Raw genomic sequence first — 21,918 nt, forward strand, 5'->3', positions numbered from 1 at the left:
TGTAAGGGCTGAGTCTGGGTCTTCAGATCACGCCCAACGATCGTTTACCGTTCTGGTAGACGTATTGTTGTGGGTTTATTCTACCTACACTAGTAGCTAGAGTTGCCGTGGGAATTACAACACCACATAACGTCTCGACCGTGGAGCGTTGGATCTGGAATAAACCACTAGGCTACACATGAAGGGTCCACCTTCACCCTATATATATGTTCAGGCTTACGGTGCACGAGGACAGGCCTACAGACCTGCCCGAGGTTGCGGCTGTTGGTCTAAGTGTCCTCTCCCCAGCCGTCTCTACTGAGATCACCAACGGGCGGCATCTCCCTTCTTGCACCTGCTCATGTAGCCGCCCGCTCTTTTGAAGTTGGATTGAAGAGCGTAACGGCTTACGCCAGCCGACAGTACTAATTGGTAAAAGGTAGGTAATTTGAGTCCGGTCAGTTCGGAGCCGCAGCAGAGGGTTCCCTTGGAGGGTGGAGTGGCTACCGCGATTTACAAAAAAGCCGAACTGAGCCAACACTCAGCTTAGAACAAGTCTGATGGAAGGTTCCAGACCAGATTCCCCATCTTTCAAAATATGACTTGAGTGGAAATATTGGCGAGAAATGGAGAAAAGAATTCGATGAGTACTGTAACTTTTTTTCCCGGAAACGAAAGATATCACGGCTTTCTAATGTTTCACATCATAATGTTTGCCTAACCAGCAAACATTATGCTATAAAAAAAATGTTTTCAGTCTAGGTCTCAGACGATATACTAGATCATATAGTGCTTTTACTCAGCACTACCAGCCCAAATCCCCTTTAGTTAATTTAACAGGTATCGTTGCCGATGGCCATCACGACTTTATCACTAGATATTTGTATTAACTTCTTGAATTTGTGTAATTACGGGATATAGATACACGGGGTATTATTTCTTGGAAAATGAAAACTCTGGAAATAAATTTCAGAGAATAGTATTTAGTACACAAGCTAATTATAGAAGGATTAAATAAAACTACTATTAATAAGTACCATGTGGTTTGATGTACTCGCACACAACTGGCAGTAGTAGAGAAAAAAAATGCTAGTACTCCTGGTCACTATGATTGCATAACAACACGCTGGACCAGCGGCAATTTCGTTATGGAAGTAAAATTTTGCTGCTTCATTCGTAGCGTCACAAAGTCTCTTTAGTAGGATTGGTCCGTGATGCGATACCGTAAGTGCATTATATTTTATCTGCACTAGCTGTGGGTTTGCGGTGTTAATGCTTGAGTTGACACAGCAATGGATAAGTGATCACAAAAAGAGTATCATGTATAACTAGGAAGCGATAGGCTCACTAGCTACGACCGTCTTACGTGGCACTCTTCGGGTCTGGCGGTGCTAGTAGGCGGCGGCGTTGTGGTACTGGTAGACTCGGTGGGGGCTGGAGCGTCTGTTCCAGGAGTATATGCACCAGAGCTAGCACTGGCCTCCTCGCTTCTACTAGTAGAACAGCTTGAGCCAAGCGAGAGAGCAGCGATCTCAGGTTTGAGTGTCCTGTCCCCTTGGAACAGGCCAAAGTATCCCTCGACGGTGTCATCAGTGGTGTAAACCTTCCATTCCTCGTCAAAACCCTCGAAGTAGTAGAACTCGAGTCCTTGCTGCTGAGCCATCTGATAGAAGTCGTTGAAGTAGTGAGCGGCGTTCGAGGGCGAAGCCTCCGACGCATTGGGACTCAATCCACCCGACGCCCATCCGGTCTCTCCGATCACCAATTTCTTGTCACTGGCAATTGCCTGTAGATACAGCGGCTCCATTCTCGACTCAAAGTAAGCTACAGCGTTCTCTACAGCGATTCTCTCCCAGAAGGGGAAACCGTTGGCTTGCACGAAGTCCACAGCGTTGATGAGCTCTGGGTGGGCCAGATACACGTCGCCAATCTCTGCAATTGTAGCAAGCACATCCACGTTGTAAGCGGTGAGAAGAGCCTTGACACGTTGCAGATATTCGATGTTTGTCGCGGCAGTGATCTCCTTCCGATAGATGGCTTCACTACCCACGTGAATGTCAACAATCCTTCCGCTAGTGAATAGATCCGAGTGCTGCTGAATGAGCGTCTGCAGTTGCTCAAACTCCGACTCGAAGACAGCGTCATCACCGGTGACCCAGAGGCCCAACGAGACGGTTAAACCCGCATTGATAGCTGCAGGTAGTACAGTCGAGCTTTGGTCGCAGTCTTCAAGCCCATACAAGCGAATGGAGCGGGTGACTTGAGCTAGAGTTTCCATATCCTCCTGAATACTAGCGGGGGTCTTGCATCGCTGTTCAACTGGAGCCCAGTCGGGTCCAATACGAGGGTTGTAGTTGATGCCGTGAATGCAGAAGTTTTGTGCCGATGTTCCTATGAACGATAGAGCTGAGGTGAATGTTACTAGAGTACTGAGGAGCTTGAAGGGTAGCATTCCTGGTGCTTCGTCGATAGTCACTCAATGAAGTGTTTGTGACGTCTTGCCAATTGGAAAGTGAGCTTGGAAATGCTCACCATGCCATGCATTATCTCAACGCAGTCGCGTACCAGAAGTAAAACGTAACGGTAGAAGAAACTGCGAAAGTGCAGTGGCGTTGGCGATCATTGCGATGAAGCTGTAGAACATCAAAAATGTGTGGGTAAAGTTACCACGTAACTCTAGTAACATGACGAGGAGCTTCCCATAGCACGAGCGGGACGTGTGCCCTTGCCTGAGCAGAAGCTGATCTTGTTCGTTTGGGAGGGGTTTGAAACGGCCTGTTGCTGGCTGGTACAAGTGAGATCCCCTGGCTACCGCGCCAAGCCCCATCGGTCTTCAAGCTTGCGCATCGAAGCACTAAACAGCAGGGAACCCGACAATATCATTTATACCTATTTCTAAGAAACTTGTCAATAGATAGCGTTGGGGTAAATGTCATCATGGAAAATAAATAATTGTAAGATGCACATCAAAACAGTAGATTATTAGTGCAACTTTCATCCATCTATACTCAAATGCATGCATCAACAGTAGTGACGTCCCAGTACTTCTGGTTGACCTCGAGCGTAGGGTAGTGAGGAGAGCGTCAGACATCGTGGTTGATGAGGTAGCTTGGAAGGGTTGCAGAATGAGCGATGAAACGAGCTGTCAACTTGCTGAGAGGCTCAACACCAACCAGCAAACCTGTTGGTTGTCGTGGACACAGAAAATAAATAGTGTGCGACCACTTGCTAAATTCGTAACGGGTATTCAGGTGTACCCTAAATAAATAATTTACAGGAAAAATATAAATATATTATCAAGAAATATATTTTTCGGGTTCCCTGCTAAACAGCCACAAAGCACTGCAATCAGCAGCTTGGTAACCATCGAAATCAAACGTTTTGATACGTTTAATTGTAAAGTTTCGCCTGCAGTGCCATTCACGTTGCGACAGTATAAATCGCATGTGGCAACTGCTCGCTGCTCTTTGATCGTGACAAGGGAGCTACCTGTTGGACTTCATGCACTCTCATGACGTTCTGCTTGATGAACACTATCTTGGCGAAGCGAGACAAATGTCAATCATGATCGGTTCGTCCAGCTAAAGTAGGAGCACCTAGACAAGTAGATACTGTTCAAGTGTCTGCATGAAGTCGGTAACGTGATACCGTCCAGGTGGGGAGAAATGTTTGGTCTTGCATATATGTGGCAAGAAGCTCTCATCTCCGAAGACATCGCCTATCTTCCGTCTCAAGAGTCAATTTCTGACCACGACCCAGCCATGGACATGTTGCTCAGCCGTCGCTTTGTCGTCAACGAGTGAGTTGCCCACCGTGGAAAGCCGACCGAGATCCCTCGTGTGGTTTGCATTTTGTGATACTCGTTTCGTATTCACAGCAATCTTGGAGCTCTTACAGAGACGCCCCCAATTGCACCATCAGCCCGTCCTGCTCCATTGTTTGCTCAGTTGAGGTTTCCGGCTTCAAATTGCCATCTGCAGTAGCATGACTCTCAATGTTGTGCACGTTCTCTTCTGGTTCACTAGCCTCATCCGTATCTGACGCACTCTCCTCGGCGATAATTGCCCGCTGCACATGTCCTGCCGACCGTCCTCCACCGCGATTCCGAGGGTTTGATGTCGCAGCAGCTTGCGGGTGATTTCGTTGCGAGTTGATCGCATTCGCGAAAGCCTCCAGACGATCTTTGACGAGAGCCTGATCAATCGCTTCACAGAATTGGCCTACTATCACATCATGTTTGTAAAAGTGATTGACCAGCAGCTTCTGTAAACTGCGGACAACTTCATCCACCGTAAGAGTCCGAGGCGGATAGCGCAAGACACTCACACGTAAGATGATCTCCATGAAATCAGTGAGGTAAAGCTTCTTGTGGCCCATAGTCGTCATTTCATCCAGCACCATCAACTTGCACGCCAAGAAGGGATCCTTAATGTCACGCACACGGAATGAGTCGGAGAAGACCTGGTATTTCTCTCTACAAGAGCATTAGAAGACACAAGTTAGTTTCCTAACAGTACTCCTCGTTAACAAGCTGGTAGCTTACAGGAGACCGAGGAACTCGACAAGGTGCATTCCTTTCTTTTCGCCAGGCTTGCAGTACTTGCCCATGTTGGCATCGTACAGTTCTTGTAGCTACGGTAACGGGCAACGTCAGCCTCGACACCAGCCTCTACTTTGTGAAACAATAGAGCGACGTACCAGAGTAATATGCTCCGTAAAGACATCACTGATCTCTTCTGTATAAAGGAAGCGAGAACGGAACTCGTTAGCGTCCTCTGAGGTCACGGGCTGTATATTTTCCTGCATCAACTTGTCCACAGCTTTGGCAGGGGTGTCACACACATTGGCTGCATGAAGCAACAACCGTAAGCCTCGCATCATATAAATCCTAACTACAAGAGCAGATAGGTACGTACTTCTAAAGTATTTATTCGTGGCGATCCGAATAATGCACTCCAAGAACTCAAATCTCGTGAGACTGCGGTCCGGATTGTCCTTTTCTTTTGCCTCTTGCGTAAGCTCAAGGTTTGCGGCCACAAACACATTCTCCAGGTCGGGAAGCGAGCAGTACTCTGATGTTTCATCCAGTATTTTAGCTTCGGAAAGGAACTCGGTGTATCCTGACCAAGGCACACACGCTACGTCATTTTGCAGCTGCATGGCTGCCGCTAGTGTTAACGACCCCAAAGGTGCCAAGTTCATTAAAACGTTGTGACCACAGTAACGTCGGTAGGCATTGCACACAGTGCGATACCAGCGAGTGACGCTAACCTCCACTTCACGTCTTCGTACTGGGTCCTTCACAAAACGATCAATCTTGCACTGTTTCCAGTCTGCAGCACAGGCTTTCGTGATAAACCCGTCAGTATCCACGAAGCTGCGGCATTCAGACTCGCGTTTGCGTCGTGCAAATACGCTTTTGTTGATATCCCATTTGCCTCGCCTTCCATTATTCTTTCCTGAGCTACGTGGAACGAGAGTGTTGCAGGGATCTCGACCTCCACGTTGGGTGAGACGTATCACGTTTAGACGCTCCAAAGTACCGAACACGCCTCCCTCGATTGCTGCGGTAGTCTCGGTTTCTTCACTCTCCCGTAAACTACCAGATCTGCCTGGTTTTAACCGACGTTGACGCTGTACTGGACGACTGGGACGCGAGTTGACGTAGTGGTAACTCACATTCGTTGTGCTGTTTGTGCCTGTATTTGTGTCGACAACCGTGAAGAAATAGCTGGTACCACCAGGAGGAATGACGCGCAGAGCACTGAAGGACACTCCGTCACCTTCATTCTCTCGTCGCTCCATGGCCACACCTCTCCAGTCATCAACAGACAGGTGCAAACGAACCTCCATGGACGGAGTTATCTCGAATCGGTCGGTAGTTCCAGCAAATGGGCCTTGTCCAGCTGACGGAGTCCACGTGAAGCGATGCTCAGTCCACAGTCCACAATACCAACACGACGCGTCTACAATGGACATAAGATGAGATGGAAACACACCCGACCCAGCGTCACTGTGCACTTCTTCAAAAACTGCGACTGAATAGAGTTTGTGTTGATCTCGAAGTCTCTTTGACCCTCCACCGTCTTCGTCGTGAGCTTGAGCCTTCGGGATGAGGAAGCCGCGTGAGTCCATGACGGCACAATTGCCGCTCATGTGCAGACCGATGAGTGTCTGGTTGTTCTCCAGTTGCTTGGCCAGTAGCGTACAGTCCTCGAGATCTAGACGATTGCTGGACAGATCCAGATGTACCAGCACTTTATTGTTTGCTAGCGCGTCGGCAAGAGCTGTGACCACCGCTCGTGGTCGTAGCACTCCACTTGAGCTGTTGCTGACAGTATTTGCAGTTGCAGAAGCCGAACTGGGGCCCGACGAGCTGAGAGCGTTCCACGACAGATCACAGACACGCAGCGACGCGTGGAACTTGAGTGCCTCTACAATTTTCAGTGCACCGATACCTCGTAGTTGATTCCAGGCCAGATACAGCTCCTCAATGCGTGAATTCTCCTCAAGAAAGCGCGCAACAGCTAGCATCCCTGGCGTCCCGAAGCGATTCTCAGACAGATGGAAACGTACGATGGTCTGGTTGACAGTAAGCGATTCGCAGAGCTGCTGGACTTCGCGGTCACGTATTCCAGTATGCGATAGATTGAGCGACGTAAGTGTACGCGACCGCCGCATTAACTCGGTGAGCGCTCGCGATGAAGCTGTCGCCAATGCATTGTGGGACAGATTGAGTTGTTGCAGCCCCGCTGTGCCCTGCGTACCCGCGGCAGCGGCTGCTGCTGCGATTAACCTGGAAGCGACTCTGTCTCCGATTCGGTTATGCGAAAGATTAAGTGATTCAACACACGGTAGCAACGAGAAACCTTCTCCAAAGGCCTCAGCGTATGCATTTCCCATCCGATAGCTGCTGAGATTCACTTCTTGTGCTGTACTACCACTCGCGTACGATGCCGCTTTGTCCACGATACGGCGCCGTACAATACCTAGAGGTTCAGGACATAGTCGAAGGTTGCGCACTGCAGCGAGGTAGTTGGAGCGAGCAGACTTGGGACGAGTAATTGTAGACGACACAGAAGGAGGCACAGCCTTGTTATTGTGAACTATTTCCTGGCGATGGAAAATGCTCCAGAACTGCTGCATGGCTTCCGACCCCATGTAGTTGGCTGGCGCTGGCGGCTCGGGTGCACTACCACTATCAACATAGTCGCTGGAAGGTTCCAATGAGTCCAGAGGCGACGGAGGTCGCAGCACTTCCTTTTGTCGTCGTGACGGTCGCCTCGACGGCACGAGAGCAGTAAGGAACGTCCTGGAGTCTGCTGAACTCGATTCCCGCGACGTCGACACTGGCGGAGGCCTCGGAATGAGTTTGACAGGTTGGTGGGAGGTTTCCGCCGCCGCAGGCCGAATCTCCTCTTCCTTTAGAGCTGCACGAGCAGCTGCCCGCACCGCAGTGGGGGTCGAGACAGCCTCCTCCTCCACACTAGCTCGTCGCGGACGAGACAAGCGGCGGGACACGCTGTGCCTCGGAGTCTCGTCCTTCATTGCAGCACGAGTATCGAAAGTGAGCAAGTACCATGGTCAGGAATAACTTCAAACAGTGTACGTCGTCGTCGTATTTTCGACGTCAACCGTTGTTTATCTGTTTGACAGTCGAAGCTAGTGTTGTGATTTAACTTACCGGTAGTTACCGTTTTACCAGGGAAATTATTTACCACTGGTAACTGCTAGCCCGGGCCGTCGTCCCGGGGGGATCACAGTTCGTAGGACTGTGAGGTACGTTGAGGTGCGTCGAGTTGAGTTGGGTTGAGTTAAGGTAAGATAAGTTGCGTAAAGTTTAATCAGGTTTTCGCCACTACGGTACTTTTTCACTTCCTACTTCTTGGTTATCTTGCTTAAACCACTGTTGAACCCGTAGAGCATTTGTCCTTGGCGCTTCAGTGCGTACACAACATCCATCGTCTTGATGGTCTTCCGATTCGCATGCTGTGTGTACACTATGACATCGTTGATCAGACATTTCAGATATACCTTGAGAACGGCGCGCATATGTTCGTGCACGAGAGCAGACATCCGGATCACTCCAGCACGACGAGCAAGTCGACGAATGGACTTGTTTGAGATGCCATGGATGCTATCTCGCAAAACGTGTCGATGTCGCTAGGAGCCGCCCGCACCGTTAACCCCTTGCCCACGGCCTGACATAGACTTCCCGAGTGATCACGTGGTCGGTCAAGCTTGATGCTGCAGGGGAGGGGGGATTGAAAGTGAGGCGAAGTAGCTGCCTGTTAGCAACGCGGCCGAACGACAGCGTACCACCATGTCCCATTTTAAAAAGAACGTGCCTCGGTCCTGGAGTAAACTGTTTGTTCGAGGCGGTCTCAACTCCTGAGACGCTCTTCACGTGACTAGCTGGTAGCAACATGTGCGAAGACACCTGTACTAGTGACGCGTTGTATTCATTAACAAGAGGTGGGGAGCTAGCTAACTTAAGTGCTTTTTTAGTTCTGAGATGCTCTCTAGTAGCTGGTCATGCTTGCGATTAACGTCGAATAGGTTCCGTTGGATGCAATTCCACTGCTCTACAGTCTGCTTATCCCGCTCCTGAAACCACAGGAATAGCTCAATCACACCACATTCCATGTGCCGATGGCTGTGGTGTGTCTCGGTGCGTGAGCAGATGCATGGAGCAGTGTCGAGGTCTCTCAGCACCACACGTGAAGCCTCAGGCGACGTCAGGCTGACGCTGGATCGAGGCAGTGTACTTTCAGCATCATCGGCAGCCACACTGGTGACACGACTTCGAGTGTAGCAAAAGCCGCTCTCTCCGTCGCACTCTGAATCGGGTCGCTCTCTTGCTGATGGCAGCGTCACATGCATGGCTGTTTCGGGCGCTCGTGCTGATTTGGCGATCTTTCGCTTCACCTCCAGCGCGAGATTCTCCACCTCGTTCTCATACTCATGAGGGCGTTTGCTGGCAGCGGCGCACAAGCACATGAACTTTCGCTTCAGGCTCTTGGGAGTCCTTCCCTTCCAGGCCTCACGCCTCCTACTATTATACAGCTCTGCCACGGCGCTCCAATCTGGTGCCTTGCGTGGCATGTGATCGGAAAGGATCTCCAGCAGAAGACGTTGTTCGTCGTCGCTATAGTTGCGAGATCCCCGGATCTTCGTCATCTGTACAGTGTCGGCATTAATCTCATGTGGCCTGGGCTACTTGGTACAACTTAGCTTACCTCTCTGCGCGGTGAATTCTTGAGTGACTGTGCTTGGCGCGCGCACTGCGTAGATTATTCCATATTTTGTCTGATTGCGCATCACCTTTGGGCGGTTGAAGCACCGTCAAATATGAACGCCTTACAATAATAACACATATTCTGCTGCAGCGGAATTATTCTTTCAGCCTTAAGCTGAAAGCACGGCTCGGATGAGACTTTTGGAGGTCGGTCTCACTAAAAAAAATGTGAGAAATAAAACCTTGCGAGGAAACCTCGCGAGGTTTTACATCTCATAAAAACCGAAGAGAGGCATCCTAAAAAAGATGACATTTTTAAAAATCTCATCATTTCTCATAGCCAGAGCACCTGATTGGTCATAAACTTCCGTTTATACTATTGGCCACATTTCCGTGCCAGTGCATTGAAGGATCTATGAGATTTTCTTACCGGTTATACTGCCTCGACCAGTTGAGTCTCATCCGAGGCTTGGCTGAAAGCTAACAGCTCTCCGGGGCAAGATTTAGAGATTTTATCGAGTTTAAAACCATATTTTGGAAAATCTGGATGGCTACACATGTTTCTTACGCAAATAGTTAAATACGGATGCTGCGCTCACTTGAGGTTTGTATGGCGCGTCCATTTGCAATACTTACATGGGACGTTTTCTTGAATGGGACGCCCTTTGACGGAGACTCATACTTAGTTCTCGGTTACTCGTGTATTTACCCACTTGTAGCCATGCTGGAGGCCTAACTTTGTGGCAAACCACGGTACTTGTTTTGGTTAAGTAAATGTCAATGTGTATTTTGCACTGCGATTGTACGGTATTAATAACTGTAATAACACGAACGGAAGCGGTATCCACGGTAGGTCTGGGTAAGTATACAATTTGCCAAAGACTAAATATGGGACCATACCATCGGCCAATACACTGGCCATACGCTGAAGGCACAATTGTGCTGTGACTGGGCCGTGACAACCCCGTAGTGAATATGGACGTCGGTGGAAGCGCGAAACTTATCTGGACGACTAATAACGATGTCCACACAGCCAGCATCAAGGGCGTGGTGGCAGAAATGGGTCTGCAGGACGGCGAGGCTTCAGGGCAATACCAAGGGAATACTCGAGATATTTGTATCACAAAATTGCACTGTCGAAAGTGAAATGGGCAGTAAAAGGCCTTGCGCTGCAGCGGAAGTGACTCTAGATCGAGCCACAATCAAAGTGGACAGTCGGGGGTTCGACACAATACTTTTTTCGCTTCCCCAGGCCACCACAGTGGCATTATACACATGTAGAATCAAGATATTGTGGAACGTTGGGAATGGAGAAGGCATGGTTAAAGCCGGACAATGCGCGAATGTAAGTGTAGCCAAGACGGAGGTGTCTATCTGCTCGAAGATAATGTCGTTAGCAGTATTGGTGCCGTATTTGGCGCAATTCACCACCAAACTGGAGCAAGAGATTCGACTGGTTAACCATGGCCATGTGGAAGCCCTACAACCATGGACAACTGTCCATTGGGAGACGATCACAGCGTGTACGTGGAGTGCAAGAACTACCAAACCCCATGTGCAGAATATGCCTTTGACGGATCGGTTGAACCACACAGAGGACTTGAAGGGTTTTCGCACTTCCTTTGAGGCAGAATTCTCGGGAATACTGGAGTTTTGTGGGATAGATCTCACTTTGACTTGAATTGAGGATACTTCGGGGGAGATTGAAGTCTGTTTTCGGGTCACCAAACCACTGATACTCACGAGAGACAGGTAAACAGCGAAATGAGGCACAATCTTTGCCACAAAGTCCGTCAAACTTGAAGCTAGAGATAGTTGCGCTTCGAGGACCAAGACCGCCATGAAAGTTGGGTCGTAAAGCGAAATAGTCGGACCAAATCTGTAGTTTGGAATGTCGAATACGGACGCGTAAGATATGAATAGTATAGCTGGAACGATGATCACCATGATAATGCAGATGAAAACGTCGGCAAACAGTGCTGCAACTCGTTCAAGTGCTGGATTATGGCCGAGATACTGCTGAATAGCAATAGTAGACCAGCAGTTAATTACCAGCATCACTACCAGAATATCATTCAGCCACACGCGCGATAGTAAGTGACTGGACCGATGCGCTTGGTACGTCTGAGTACAGAGCTCCACGACTTCGCGTATGACGAAGATTGTAAGAAAATACTGGCCTTCGACACCATAGTCCCGTTCTAGAAAATAAAGCTCTCCAGCTCAGTTTTAGCAAGTCGGTTGTGTTCCCCCGCTGCTGGATGATCGGATTTACGCTTGAAGAGCTTCGATTTGGCAGGGCCTTACTGCGGCGAAAGACAAGCTGACGATCACAAAGAGACCAGTATACCAGCTGTAGTACTCGAAGAGTATGAATTCCACTCACAATGCCACAAATGATAGCGTAGATACCGTAGTATGCATTGCCCTCTGTTGGAGACCAGAGCTTCACGTAGTAAGCCATAATATAATAGAATTGGTCAGATACGAGTACGTGGCAGCCGAACCAGCGAGGAAAACGACGCAAATTAGGTGTGCGACTACGACAATTGTCCATGAGAAGCGAAATACTGTCGGGGATAAGGTAAGAGCAGTGACGTCATTCTTGGTATTGATCAGATCAGAAAGGAAACGCCGGGAGTTTAGTGCTAACTGCTGGGAGAAATTGGGAGTTCCAATGCAGAAGCAATCGTTGGAGGACGGCTCGATGAGGGAAGCTCCATTGTTAATGGGTAGACAAACAGGAATGAGTGGAAATTGGACGGAGCTCAAAATAGGATGGAGATTGCTCGAGCCTAAATCTGAAAGTACTCAATTGACTTTAGACACTACCTTGATATGAACAACTACATCAAACAGATACTCGTTAAAAACCGCGAGTGGGGAATGTTGGGGCAGTCGGGAAGAAGGAAGCTCCATAGATTGAGCTCTTGTAGTCGGTCGAGGGCAAGAGGCGGCGTTGGTTGAAGGAGCTCTTACAGTTTGATTGGTGCTTCTTCAGGAAATAAGAGAGCGGTGGTAGTAGCGGTCGCACTAAGTCCGAGGTCCTTGACTCAGTAGTGAGAGGGAACTGTGTTGGTGTCGCAATCCCCACATCACTGACCGACGTCGGGGAGCAGTTAACGACCTTGTTTCTCTCTTGACCCAGTGATAGCAACAGCTCTGGAATCCGAAATGAAGGTGACGAAGGCGTTTCCCTCTGTCTCTGCAGGGCTTCACCAGTCCGACGCTTCTGGAATGCCAGTTTGTCACGACGCTGCTGGGCCTTGTAAGCGCGGTAGGTCCATCTGTAGTTCCGGCGACGACAGATGCGCTTGAGCGTGATGGAAGCCACACCGAGCATTTCAGCTGCGTCGTCTTGGCGGTAGATGGAATATTTCTTGAGGGTTTCAATGGGGAAGTCGTGTACAATTCGACTCTTGCGGCCAGGGCGTCGAAATTGGGTGACGATGGAATAGTCTCGTTCATCGTGAAGTTGGTGGAGTGAACTGAAGAGGAGGAATTGAAAAATGAACGAGGGCAGGAGACAATTAAAAGCTCAAAGATCGGAAGGCCAAGACGTTGGTACCAACTTGAAGGGCTCACCATTGACCTCTTGACATCCAGAGTGAGTTTATTCTCGCCACCGACGTGAAATTCTGGATGCTACTGACCCACCACTGCGAATCATACGGGGCGGAACATCGTTCTACAGCTCCGGATGCAAGTGCTTTGTAAGCAATCCCAACACCAAGAGGCCACGAATGACAGTGACACGTTCATCTGTCCGCTCGGTCCGACAATGGAGCTCCATCTCTCCGCACCCCTTCGTCGGTGAGGAGCCACACAGTATAGAGATCGAATCTCCGCTGCTCCTCATCCTTTTCAAACCGTCGAAGTCTCGGGTCAACATTGGAGTGGGACGGACTGCTGGCCGCTGGAGACCTTGGAAGCTGCGAAGTGTACCCGCAGAAGGTGCAGCACAACAGCAACGGACGTTATGACGTAACTTATGCGGTGGTCTGCGGTGACTGTGAGTGTATCACCTACACGGCGCAGCAGCTGCGCAACATGGCTTTTGGAGCTGCTTTGGACTTTTGCTGGTCCTCCACGGGCACGGGAGATTACGTGGTGCATGAGAGTATTTCCAAGTTAACACTTTTTCGCAACTTTAAAGAAGTCAAGAGTGAGAAGCCTCGCGTGTTGTCAGCTGAGGGTTTGTTTGGAGGCACTGGCGCTATTGGAGTCAAGGGCAACGACTCGATCGCCATGTTCGCCTGGGAGGAGCTGCGTCTGATCCGGAAGATTGACGTGGTAGTGAAGAACGTGTTTTGGTTTGAAAAAGGCAGCCACGTTGTACTCGCGTATGAGTCGAGCTTTTTAGTACTGCGTTACAACATGGAACTGGCGGCTCAAACCTTTGGTGCGGGCACGAACTCGCCCGAGGAAGGAGTTGACGGGGCTTTCGACCTGCTGCACGAGATCTCTGACAAGGTGGGCACCGGCAAGTGGGTCGGCGACTGCTTCCTATACGCGAACGCCGGAGGGACTCAGCTACTACGTGGGAGGTGAGGGCATGACGCTTGCCCACCTGGAGCAGAAGATAAACCTGCTGGGATATGTGCCTCGCGAAACATCGTGTTCCTTATGGATAAGATGAAGAAAGTGGTGAGCTACACGGTGTCGTTGGTCAAGCTGGAGTACCAGACTGCGGTCGTGCTTCGGCGGAAGAGATGCAAGTGCACCAGCAGTACATATGGGAGCCGTGTTGGATGGTCACTCAGGCCAAGAACAGTTTTGGAAGGAAGCACAAGTTGCAGTTGTAGTAAGTACTGCATACAGCTGTGCAAGCTTATGTTGAGCTGCATTTTAATGGTTGTGGTGAAATCGAATGATTGACTTCGTGTACTGGTACCTGTCACTTCCAAATTGTCGGGTTCAAGCGCGATATTCACGTTCGACGAGTAGGGGCTGATTGGTCCGAGGTTCCGTTATCAAACGCCAGCCTTGGAGATCATGCCACCTTTGACTCAAATCGATCGGATGGTTGATGGAGGGCACGGAGTCTCATCTGCACCCGACAAAAACGACGGATTACCCACTCAGCATGCATTCGAGGCCACAGCATCAACACGTCATCAAGCGTCGGCGGAATTAACAATCGCAAGTGAAGTTCCAGTGGTTGAGTGCCGGCGGGGAACTCGTAATCGCACGACGACAAAGATTTTCGTACCAACGCCTGGTACACGACCTCAGCGGCCTACAAAACGGCGTATCCGACCCAAAAAAGTACAGCCACCAACAAAATGGAGAGTAGCTTTCGTTAAGGACCGTGTAACCACTGCGAGTGGGAAAGTGCTATATCGTGTTCTATGGAGAAGTAGGAAGTATGGGCGACATCCTCGAACCTGGGAGCCGCGGGATATGCTTTTGCAGGATGGATTTGGAGACGTACTTAAAGTTGTTGACAAATGGGTGGAAGCTGGTCGAAAGGAAGATTTTTTTCAATTTGTTTCGGAGTTATACCCTAGTGTTGCAGGCGCAAATCCTACGGGTACCTGCTTATTCCTTGCGTTGCAGCAAGCTCTGGGAATGGTCGGCGAGCCTACCGGAGTTACAGATGAACACATTGAAGAATTTCTTTCTCGGTCCAACAAACTGAACCAAGACTTATCACGTGGCATATCGTGGCGAGTGTTCCGTGCTTTCGTTATGCAAATATATTTGGGCGGATCACGCTTGTCAATGGCCGATATCGAATTTAACAGGCACCGTACCGGCCACCGTGGCATTGATGCTGTTAAGAATTTGGAGCTAGAGGATGGAATTTACTTAGTCGCGGCAAGCAACACCATGTCCGTCGGACATGCTTTCGTCCTTCAAGTATGCGGATCTCGAAGGCTAGTTTACGACGACAATACCAAGCGTACTTTGGTGTCGTACGGCGAGTGGATCGACAGAGTGATGTTTGTGCGCAAAGTTGCTCTTTTGGATTAATTACTGCAAATATACATACGTTAATAAGATTTTATTTTGTAAAGTGAACAACGAAGAAAACTGAGGAAGTCTTTAACTGACTTGTGTAGACCTTCCGTAACCTGAAGTAGTTACACAAAAGTAACGGCTTCTGATCGGCTAATAGGTTGTAATTGTAGGATGACTTTAGAGCATGTTTGAACAAGCTAGATGTTCTCTCATGGACTAACTTCAGGCTGCGCAACCAGGAAACTCAGCTTAATGCTGGACTCACTCACTTATCGGAATTGCCCAACTGGCTATAAGTATATATAAACTATAATATTGCAAGAAAATGCTACATGTAGCTTGGTGCTGTTGTATGGTATCGTAACGATTCCAGCTTGGCATTCTACTCGATTTTATTATTAAGCACAGTATGTTCAGGCTAACGTCTGCATCTACTATAGTCTTTCGCACAGCCTCCAGTATGCCCACTAGTGTTACCCCCTTTATACAACGGTAAGAAATGTGCATTATTATGCCAGTCCCAGAATATATACATGTACTACTCCACTGCATGCATATTTGTTTGAAGTTTTGTTAATAAATGACCACGAGCATGTGTTACCTCGTGTTGCCTGAGCCACTATAATGGTAGTTCCATGCATACGTCCATAACTGCGATGGTATCACTTTTAACCGTACAAGAAAAACAAAATGATTGCATTCGTTTGTTGAACTATTCAAAATACGAATTTTGGCCACAGCAGCACGCACTCTCATTCTTCACGCTGCCACGACAAGTCTCTCAAGCGGACCGTTGCCTGGCATTCTTTGTCTCGATACAAAGCCAACTTCGAGCAGTCGGTGATGGTGACAATTGTATCCGGAGTAGGAAGCTCTCGGGACGAAGATTCAACGTTCCACATTGTAGCTGTAAACAGCAGCGAGTTCACGGCATCACGGTTCTGGTCATATTGATCACGAAAGAGCTGCGTACACATCGATAAAGTTAGCGGCTTTTCCCACGTGATGAACTTGTTAAATGACCATACCCCGAGAAGGTCCTGCAAAGGCTCTGGTGAAGCTGCATCAATGAAGTGTAGTTTCACAAACGCGAGGTCTTTGTGAACGTGGTCAGAGATCCAGAGGAGCTTCAATCTCAAGGTGATTCTGTGCTCAGTGCTGCCAGAGGCCTGGATATGTTGCTGGAGCTCTAATTCACGACGACATAGAACCGTTCGCAGTTAGCGAAGCGCTAAAATAATCCACAAGACATCATTACCTTCGACACTGGATATCACGCGCCCAGCGTCCGCGAGGAGCTCACGGAGCCGCTGATACGGAGTTGGCCGAGCTTGTAGAGCTTGATTATCGTCGTGCGTTTCAGTTGGTGAGGTAACAGGGGACGCACGCACGGTAATGACTTCTTGATAGGGTTTTACCTTTGCAGATCTGGTGCTGCTGCTAGCAGCGGGCGAAGCAGTAGCTGCTTTGGATTTGCTCACCATGGGCGAAATTGGAAACTGGCAATCAAAGCGAACGTCGCCGAAAATAATGTCCTGGGCGTGGAGTAAGCTATGCTTGATGCGTCACTTCGACGTATACAACTGCCAAATCTCCGTACCAAAACATATCTATTGAAGATAAAGATGTAACTATGTCTCCTTTTAATTTGAAGGGCCCCCCGCACCCTTTTAAAGGAGTACTTAAAGGAATAAGAGGTCTCTCAAAGATATAGAAAGATCCGCAGATGCATCTCATTTGCCACCTCTGTCAGATTACACCGATTTAGCTAACATACATTAGTGCAGACTGGGTCGCTTTCCTCTGCACACATACAGCACGACTTCGTCACCAGCGGAGCATTAGTACAAACCTTGTTTATTGGTGCTTCCGACACAATAGATATCCGAGCAATGGCGCATCCGCTGTGACGCCATTGTATGCGTTACAGTTTTGTTGAAGTTTGCACAGCTGATGTCTCCTTTTAAAATGTAAAGCCACTCGTGGATGAGCACAGGATATGTTTCCTGTCTTTCCGTTCCTTTCCTTATTTGGTCCAGGAGAGCATTGATTCCACGAGGACTTACGCTTGCTTCTAAACTATTCATACAAGTAAGGGTATGAAGCCCCTAATAGCTAACATGCACTCCATCGATCCTTTCCAGAGTCACAACACCACATTACACTCACTTGGCCACAGCAAAGCGTTGGGGCAAACCCGGTTTCAGGATGTCGAAGTAAATAGATATCCGACCCATGCCGCATCAACAGAAAGACGCGCGGGCGTCATTGTATGCGTCGACAATAGATACTCTACGAAGGCTTGTTGAAGTCCGCAGAGCTGGTGTCTCCTTTTAAAATGCAAGACCCACGGGTGAGCTAACCCTAAAAACAAACTACCATACAAACCAGCGTATGGAGGTCACCAGGGCTCTTTGTCAGATGTGCGTATCGACTCCTGCATCAGTTAATCCGCCCTCCAAAAGCGAACAGGAGGTCACCAGCATGAGCTCAATCTCAACGTTTAGAAATGTTAGTAGCAACGCTTCCGCCATAAAACACATCTTCCGTGCTCATCCATCCTGTTATTTAGAACAAAATATCAAAGTCAGCGTCTCACTGTTTTCACTTATGCTACCCTCCTTCGTAAATGAATACATATCCGCAACCCAGGTCCGAATTCACTTTTCCATTTGCCTTCGCCTGCCCACAGCAATGTACGCGCGCCAAACGCTTAACACCCGCGGCCACCTCGTTCTCTACCGGGCTGTCCCGGATGACATCACCAACGACTTACGCACGCTGGCCCGTGACAGCACGACGTTGTGGATCCATGACACCTGGAACAACGTCGACTTCGACGACAACCGTTTCCAAGCGTTTGTCCCTGATTCTACGGCCCGTGCTTTGACGGTCGACCTCGAGCGTCACTACCGCACGTTCTTTGATGAAGGATCCGCCAGCGAATGGCACTTCTTAAAGACGGTGGCTGGGGCCGATGACCAACTCGTTCGACGCGAGTTCGCCCCACGGATCTCCGGTGAAGAGAGCATGGACGTCACCTCTGTTCCGGGCTCCATGTATCTGGCCCTTGAAGACAACACCTTCTTCTATGCGTTCGGCTGGAACAACCACATCGCAATGCTGTCAAACCGACACCTGATTCGACTCAAGCAAGGTGACATAGTGCTTTTTCGCGGCGATTGCATGTATGCGAGAGTGGGGTACGCAGGGAACAATGTATGCGTCCACGGGTTCATCGACACCCCACAGTATGCGCGCCCCAAGTACCAACCTCCCAATATTGTGCCAGTAATGGACGATACGCGCCTTGTTGACGACTGTTTTTGCTTTGCGTTCAACTGCCCGTTCCGCGCAAGCAGTCCAAACTCGTTGCGCAAGCACCTGAACCGCTTCCACGGCTTCTACTTTAGGAGCACTGGTGGTCGCGCTGCAGCGCCATAGTAGCCGGTGCCGGCTGCTAGCCGCTCAAAACGGCACTCAACAGCACCTACAATCGAGAGCACGTATTAGTGGCGTGCAATGTGCGCGTCTGCATTTCGTAAAGTCTAGGAAGTGTAGGGCTCATTTCCCATTTGCAATACATGTTGTTTTCTGGTTATTGAGACAGAGTAGTATTCAACTGTGAAGCCCCAACTACAACCACGTCGACTTGACTAAAATCAATATCGTTGTTCAGCTCATTATCGCAAACGCAGTTTTGTCGTGTGCAACTACCAAAGCAATACACAAACAATGTGCGCAGTGCGGAGCCGTCTGACTAGGCCAGGAGCAGAGACAGCAGCGGCAGGAATACCTGACGCACTAGCATCGATAACAGTGGCGACGAGGAGCGGCTGAGAAGCAGGCATAGCTTGCTCGAAAAGAAGAAGCAGGAAAAAGAGACGCAGTATTAGACCGCCAGGATTTTGGACATCTCGTGTCACAAGCAAACCCCACCACAATACTTCGTTTAATAACATAAAATAGCTTGCTTTTAACGAAATTCACTCAACTCGAGCCTTCAGTCTTTTGATCGTGTCCGCGCTGAAACGTTTAAGCCGTGCTTCTTCATCTAAAGTCGCTTGAGAAGGCTTGGCCCATTGAATAATGTCGTTAGTTAGTGGTTTGAGAGCTGTAAAAGCTGATCTTGACGTTACACGCGACACCAGCAAATACGGTTGTTCTCTTTTGTTCGTCTGAGCGCATTTTGAACGCCAATCCGTCACTACCATAGCATCCAAGGTATCTCCTTGTACTTTGTAGATGGTGCAAGAAACTGCACATGCCAATGGAAACTGTTGTATCTTAACCGAGAGAGATCGTGGGATACCATTCACGAAGCCGGCAAGGCTGATATTGCACGCATTGTAAGCTTCTGTATCGAAAAATAATGGAAACAGATTTGCGTCATTGTAACCCAGCAGGGTTGAAGCTGCTGGGCCGCGGTCGATGCGGACGAGCACTGCTGGAGGCGGTATACTGGGAACTTTCACGGTCATATCAGCTTCTGAGTCGTGAACCAGTCGGAATTGTGTGTCTGGGTGATACAGGATCGTCTCTAAGAGCCCCAAAGTTCCATTCGCCACAAGCTTTGCCGGACGAACGTTCTGCGTAATTTGGACAGGCATACCAATTATAAGGTCCAGATACGGCGCCAACCGGCCGAATTTTGTGTCGGGGAGTGACATGATATCCCGCACTTCCGATCGACGTAATGATGATAACTTTCCCTTGAAGTTTGCAACTACCCGTACAGGGTATTCGCCGTGAGGCAGTAGCTTCGCTGTTGTTGATACGAATAAATGGTTGATTGCCGTTCTGGTAGAATTATCAGGAGTCACAAACGTGGTCGCCTTCTCGTCATTGGCGGCGGCATCGATTGTGCTTGCAGCGGTCAGGACACGAGAATTAATGAGGTCAACAAACTCTGGAGTCCAAGTTCCGAGACGGGCTTGATGACAACCACGACCCCATTCTGGATCTTTAGCAAACCGAACGCTCTCCTTTAAGATCACAACGTTTGTAAATTGGCGCCACAACGCGAAGCCAGCCAGCTCATTAGAAGATAACTTTGCTTGAGTGGAGGGGTCCTTGAAAAGTGGTGCGCCACCAACAGGCGGTAGTTGTAAAAAGTCTCCCACCAAGACGATATGAACACCACCAAAAGCGACGTCAGGCATTCTTTTTGCAATACGCAAGATCTTGTCAAGCTGTGCGAGCTGAAATTTTCTCATCATAGAGACCTCATCAATGATTATTAATTCGAGGTTGATGATCTCGTCAGTCGCTCGTTTCTTGCGAAGTTGCAGTAAAAATGCCGCCAATGTCCTCCCCTCTATCAATGTCGCTGCTTTTCCAGTTAGAGCAGTCTTTATGAGAGACTGTTGGCGACCCCAGCTATCGCAAAATGCCTGTACTGCATCTATGATGCGGCTCTTGCCAGTGCCACCTTCACCTCCGAGGAAGAGAAGTAGTTGTGTTTGGCGCAGACATAACGAAAGCGATATATCTGCACCAGGCAGCGTTTCCGCTTGTCGCCATCGTGACAGCAGGGCTTTGCCTATTGCCGTGAATGCATAGTGCTGCCTCTTGTTGAGAGAAAACGTCTTTGATGTATCCGAAATCGTTGCAAAATTCTTGGTCAACTTTGGTGAGCATGCCAAAGTCAAGGGTGGCTGCCAAGTCATGTTACTTTCCAATAGCCCCCCGTCTAGAAGCTCTACCACTTCTGTTTTTTGAGTTACTAAACCTGATCTCGGCTCGCACGTGGCTAACAACGCGTTATCCGTGTTGTCGTCTTTCACCCATTTCTTCATAAGATCAATTGATAGCGAGTCAGGCAAACAGCATTCGATGATATCACTCTCCAAAATATTTTGCGCAGCAGGTTTTAGCAGACCACAATCCCTAAAAATGCCGAGCATGGGAGCAATCGAGTCATCTGGAGCTGTGGTTGTTGGGCAAGAAGCAGGGTCTAAATCCATGCTCTCTAAGACAGCGTCGATGTTATCGTCAGATGTCCACAAATCGCCCAAATCTCTGTTCTGGTTGTCTTCTTCCATTACAAAGTCATCAAAATCTAATTCATCACCATGAAAGAGGTCATCATTCTCATCTCCACTAGTGTCACCGTCAGGTGTTAGGGATTCTGGCTTAGAAGTGACCGACGCTTCCTCGCGCGCAGACTTTGCCCGTTCAAAGCCACTATAAAAGTCCTCCATATTATTCATAATTTCTTCTACAAAGTTACTCCGCTGAGGTTTCCATTGGTCATAGCAGTCTATCCACATCTGCTCGTCCGAGCTATGTGAAACGAGATCCGCCAAGCAGCGAAAGGGCTTGAAGAGCACCAACGAGAGAACAGCGTACTTGTAGCGTTTCTCACTTGATGCTTGTCCCTCATTGCGAGGAAAACGAAACGTCTGAAGGACAGGAACGACCTCCTCGTATCGCTTTCCTAGACAGTGTGACTTGCACAACGGATGCCTGTCTAGAAAGCCCAGCCACAAGCTAATAGCATTCTCGTGTTTCTTTCGGAAGAACCACATAGTGAATTCATAAAGATTTAGATTCTCCAGCATCTTCGGGCGATAAATATAGTCGTCAAGATACGACACAGCGCGGAAATTAGATGTCGTGGCGTCTTCACTGCTATTAACCAAATTGCAACTGTAATTTTCCAATTCCATTAGCTGCCTCACCACATCTCCAAGAGGAAGAGATACGCATCGAGCGCTCGAGTAACAACATGATCC

General features: G+C 48.9%; 11 protein-coding genes across 12 annotated transcripts in view; 3 read left to right on the top strand and 8 right to left on the bottom strand.

The window, feature by feature from the left end:
- Nucleotides 1-1,330: 1,330 nt before the first annotated feature.
- Nucleotides 1,331-2,431, bottom strand: PPTG_15564 (hypothetical protein; the record flags this gene model as incomplete). Its single annotated transcript, XM_008912815.1, has 1 exon — nucleotides 1,331-2,431. One exon carries the CDS (start codon nucleotides 2,429-2,431, stop codon nucleotides 1,331-1,333), a length of 1,101 nt encoding a protein of 366 aa, XP_008911063.1.
- Nucleotides 2,432-3,635: 1,204 nt separating this feature from the next.
- PPTG_15565 lies at nucleotides 3,636-7,710 on the bottom strand. 2 transcript variants are annotated; one of them, XM_008912817.1, is made up of 5 exons: nucleotides 7,664-7,710; nucleotides 4,896-7,521; nucleotides 4,678-4,826; nucleotides 4,523-4,611; nucleotides 3,636-4,453 (listed from the first exon to the last, which is right to left on the bottom strand). In XM_008912817.1, the coding sequence occupies exons 2-5, from the start codon at nucleotides 7,138-7,140 to the stop codon at nucleotides 3,871-3,873; spliced, it is 3,066 nt and encodes a 1,021-aa protein (XP_008911065.1). In that variant the 5' UTR covers nucleotides 7,141-7,521; nucleotides 7,664-7,710; the 3' UTR covers nucleotides 3,636-3,870. The 2 variants fall into 2 exon arrangements, with proteins under 2 accessions (XP_008911065.1, XP_008911064.1); XM_008912816.1 differs by having other exon boundaries at nucleotides 4,896-7,710.
- On the bottom strand, nucleotides 7,706-8,324 carry PPTG_15566 (hypothetical protein). The gene has a single exon (XM_008912818.1). The coding sequence runs from the start codon at nucleotides 8,053-8,055 to the stop codon at nucleotides 7,858-7,860; it is 198 nt and encodes a 65-aa protein (XP_008911066.1). The 5' UTR covers nucleotides 8,056-8,324; the 3' UTR covers nucleotides 7,706-7,857.
- Nucleotides 8,325-8,394: 70 nt separating this feature from the next.
- On the bottom strand, nucleotides 8,395-9,205 carry PPTG_15567 (hypothetical protein). The gene has a single exon (XM_008912819.1). The coding sequence runs from the start codon at nucleotides 9,157-9,159 to the stop codon at nucleotides 8,467-8,469; it is 693 nt and encodes a 230-aa protein (XP_008911067.1). The 5' UTR covers nucleotides 9,160-9,205; the 3' UTR covers nucleotides 8,395-8,466.
- Nucleotides 9,206-11,292: 2,087 nt separating this feature from the next.
- Nucleotides 11,293-11,681, bottom strand: PPTG_23757 (hypothetical protein; the record flags this gene model as incomplete). The annotated part of the gene is made up of 2 exons (XM_008912820.1): nucleotides 11,293-11,418; nucleotides 11,604-11,681. The coding sequence occupies 2 exons, from the start codon at nucleotides 11,679-11,681 to the stop codon at nucleotides 11,293-11,295; spliced, it is 204 nt and encodes a 67-aa protein (XP_008911068.1).
- Nucleotides 11,682-12,083: 402 nt separating this feature from the next.
- PPTG_15568 (hypothetical protein) lies at nucleotides 12,084-12,805 on the bottom strand (the record flags this gene model as incomplete). Its single annotated transcript, XM_008912821.1, has 2 exons — nucleotides 12,084-12,705; nucleotides 12,786-12,805. The coding sequence occupies 2 exons, from the start codon at nucleotides 12,803-12,805 to the stop codon at nucleotides 12,084-12,086; spliced, it is 642 nt and encodes a 213-aa protein (XP_008911069.1).
- Nucleotides 12,806-12,998: 193 nt separating this feature from the next.
- On the top strand, nucleotides 12,999-13,768 carry PPTG_15569 (hypothetical protein; the record flags this gene model as incomplete). The annotated part of the gene is made up of 2 exons (XM_008912822.1): nucleotides 12,999-13,030; nucleotides 13,096-13,768. 2 exons carry the CDS (start codon nucleotides 12,999-13,001, stop codon nucleotides 13,766-13,768), a joined length of 705 nt encoding a protein of 234 aa, XP_008911070.1.
- Nucleotides 13,769-14,212: 444 nt separating this feature from the next.
- PPTG_15570 (hypothetical protein) lies at nucleotides 14,213-15,477 on the top strand (the record flags this gene model as incomplete). The annotated part of the gene is made up of 2 exons (XM_008912823.1): nucleotides 14,213-15,162; nucleotides 15,408-15,477. 2 exons carry the CDS (start codon nucleotides 14,213-14,215, stop codon nucleotides 15,475-15,477), a joined length of 1,020 nt encoding a protein of 339 aa, XP_008911071.1.
- Nucleotides 15,478-15,933: 456 nt separating this feature from the next.
- Nucleotides 15,934-16,665, bottom strand: PPTG_15571 (hypothetical protein; the record flags this gene model as incomplete). The annotated part of the gene is made up of 3 exons (XM_008912824.1): nucleotides 15,934-16,146; nucleotides 16,210-16,370; nucleotides 16,440-16,665. 3 exons carry the CDS (start codon nucleotides 16,663-16,665, stop codon nucleotides 15,934-15,936), a joined length of 600 nt encoding a protein of 199 aa, XP_008911072.1.
- Nucleotides 16,666-17,875: 1,210 nt separating this feature from the next.
- Nucleotides 17,876-18,625, top strand: PPTG_15572 (hypothetical protein; the record flags this gene model as incomplete). Its single annotated transcript, XM_008912825.1, has 1 exon — nucleotides 17,876-18,625. One exon carries the CDS (start codon nucleotides 17,876-17,878, stop codon nucleotides 18,623-18,625), a length of 750 nt encoding a protein of 249 aa, XP_008911073.1.
- A 542-nt stretch (nucleotides 18,626-19,167) lies between these two features.
- PPTG_15573 (hypothetical protein) overlaps nucleotides 19,168-21,918 on the bottom strand; it is a gene marked incomplete at both ends in the record, with an annotated part of 6,010 nt that continues 3,259 nt past the window's right edge. Inside the window, one exon of the mRNA XM_008912826.1 lies at nucleotides 19,168-21,832. Within this exon, the coding sequence (XP_008911074.1) occupies nucleotides 19,168-21,832 (2,665 nt within the window). The remainder of the gene's footprint in view (nucleotides 21,833-21,918) is intronic.

The sequence above is a fragment of the Phytophthora parasitica genome (assembly GCF_000247585.1).
Source record: "Phytophthora parasitica INRA-310 unplaced genomic scaffold supercont2.50, whole genome shotgun sequence".
NCBI lineage: Eukaryota > Oomycota > Peronosporomycetes > Peronosporales > Peronosporaceae > Phytophthora > Phytophthora nicotianae.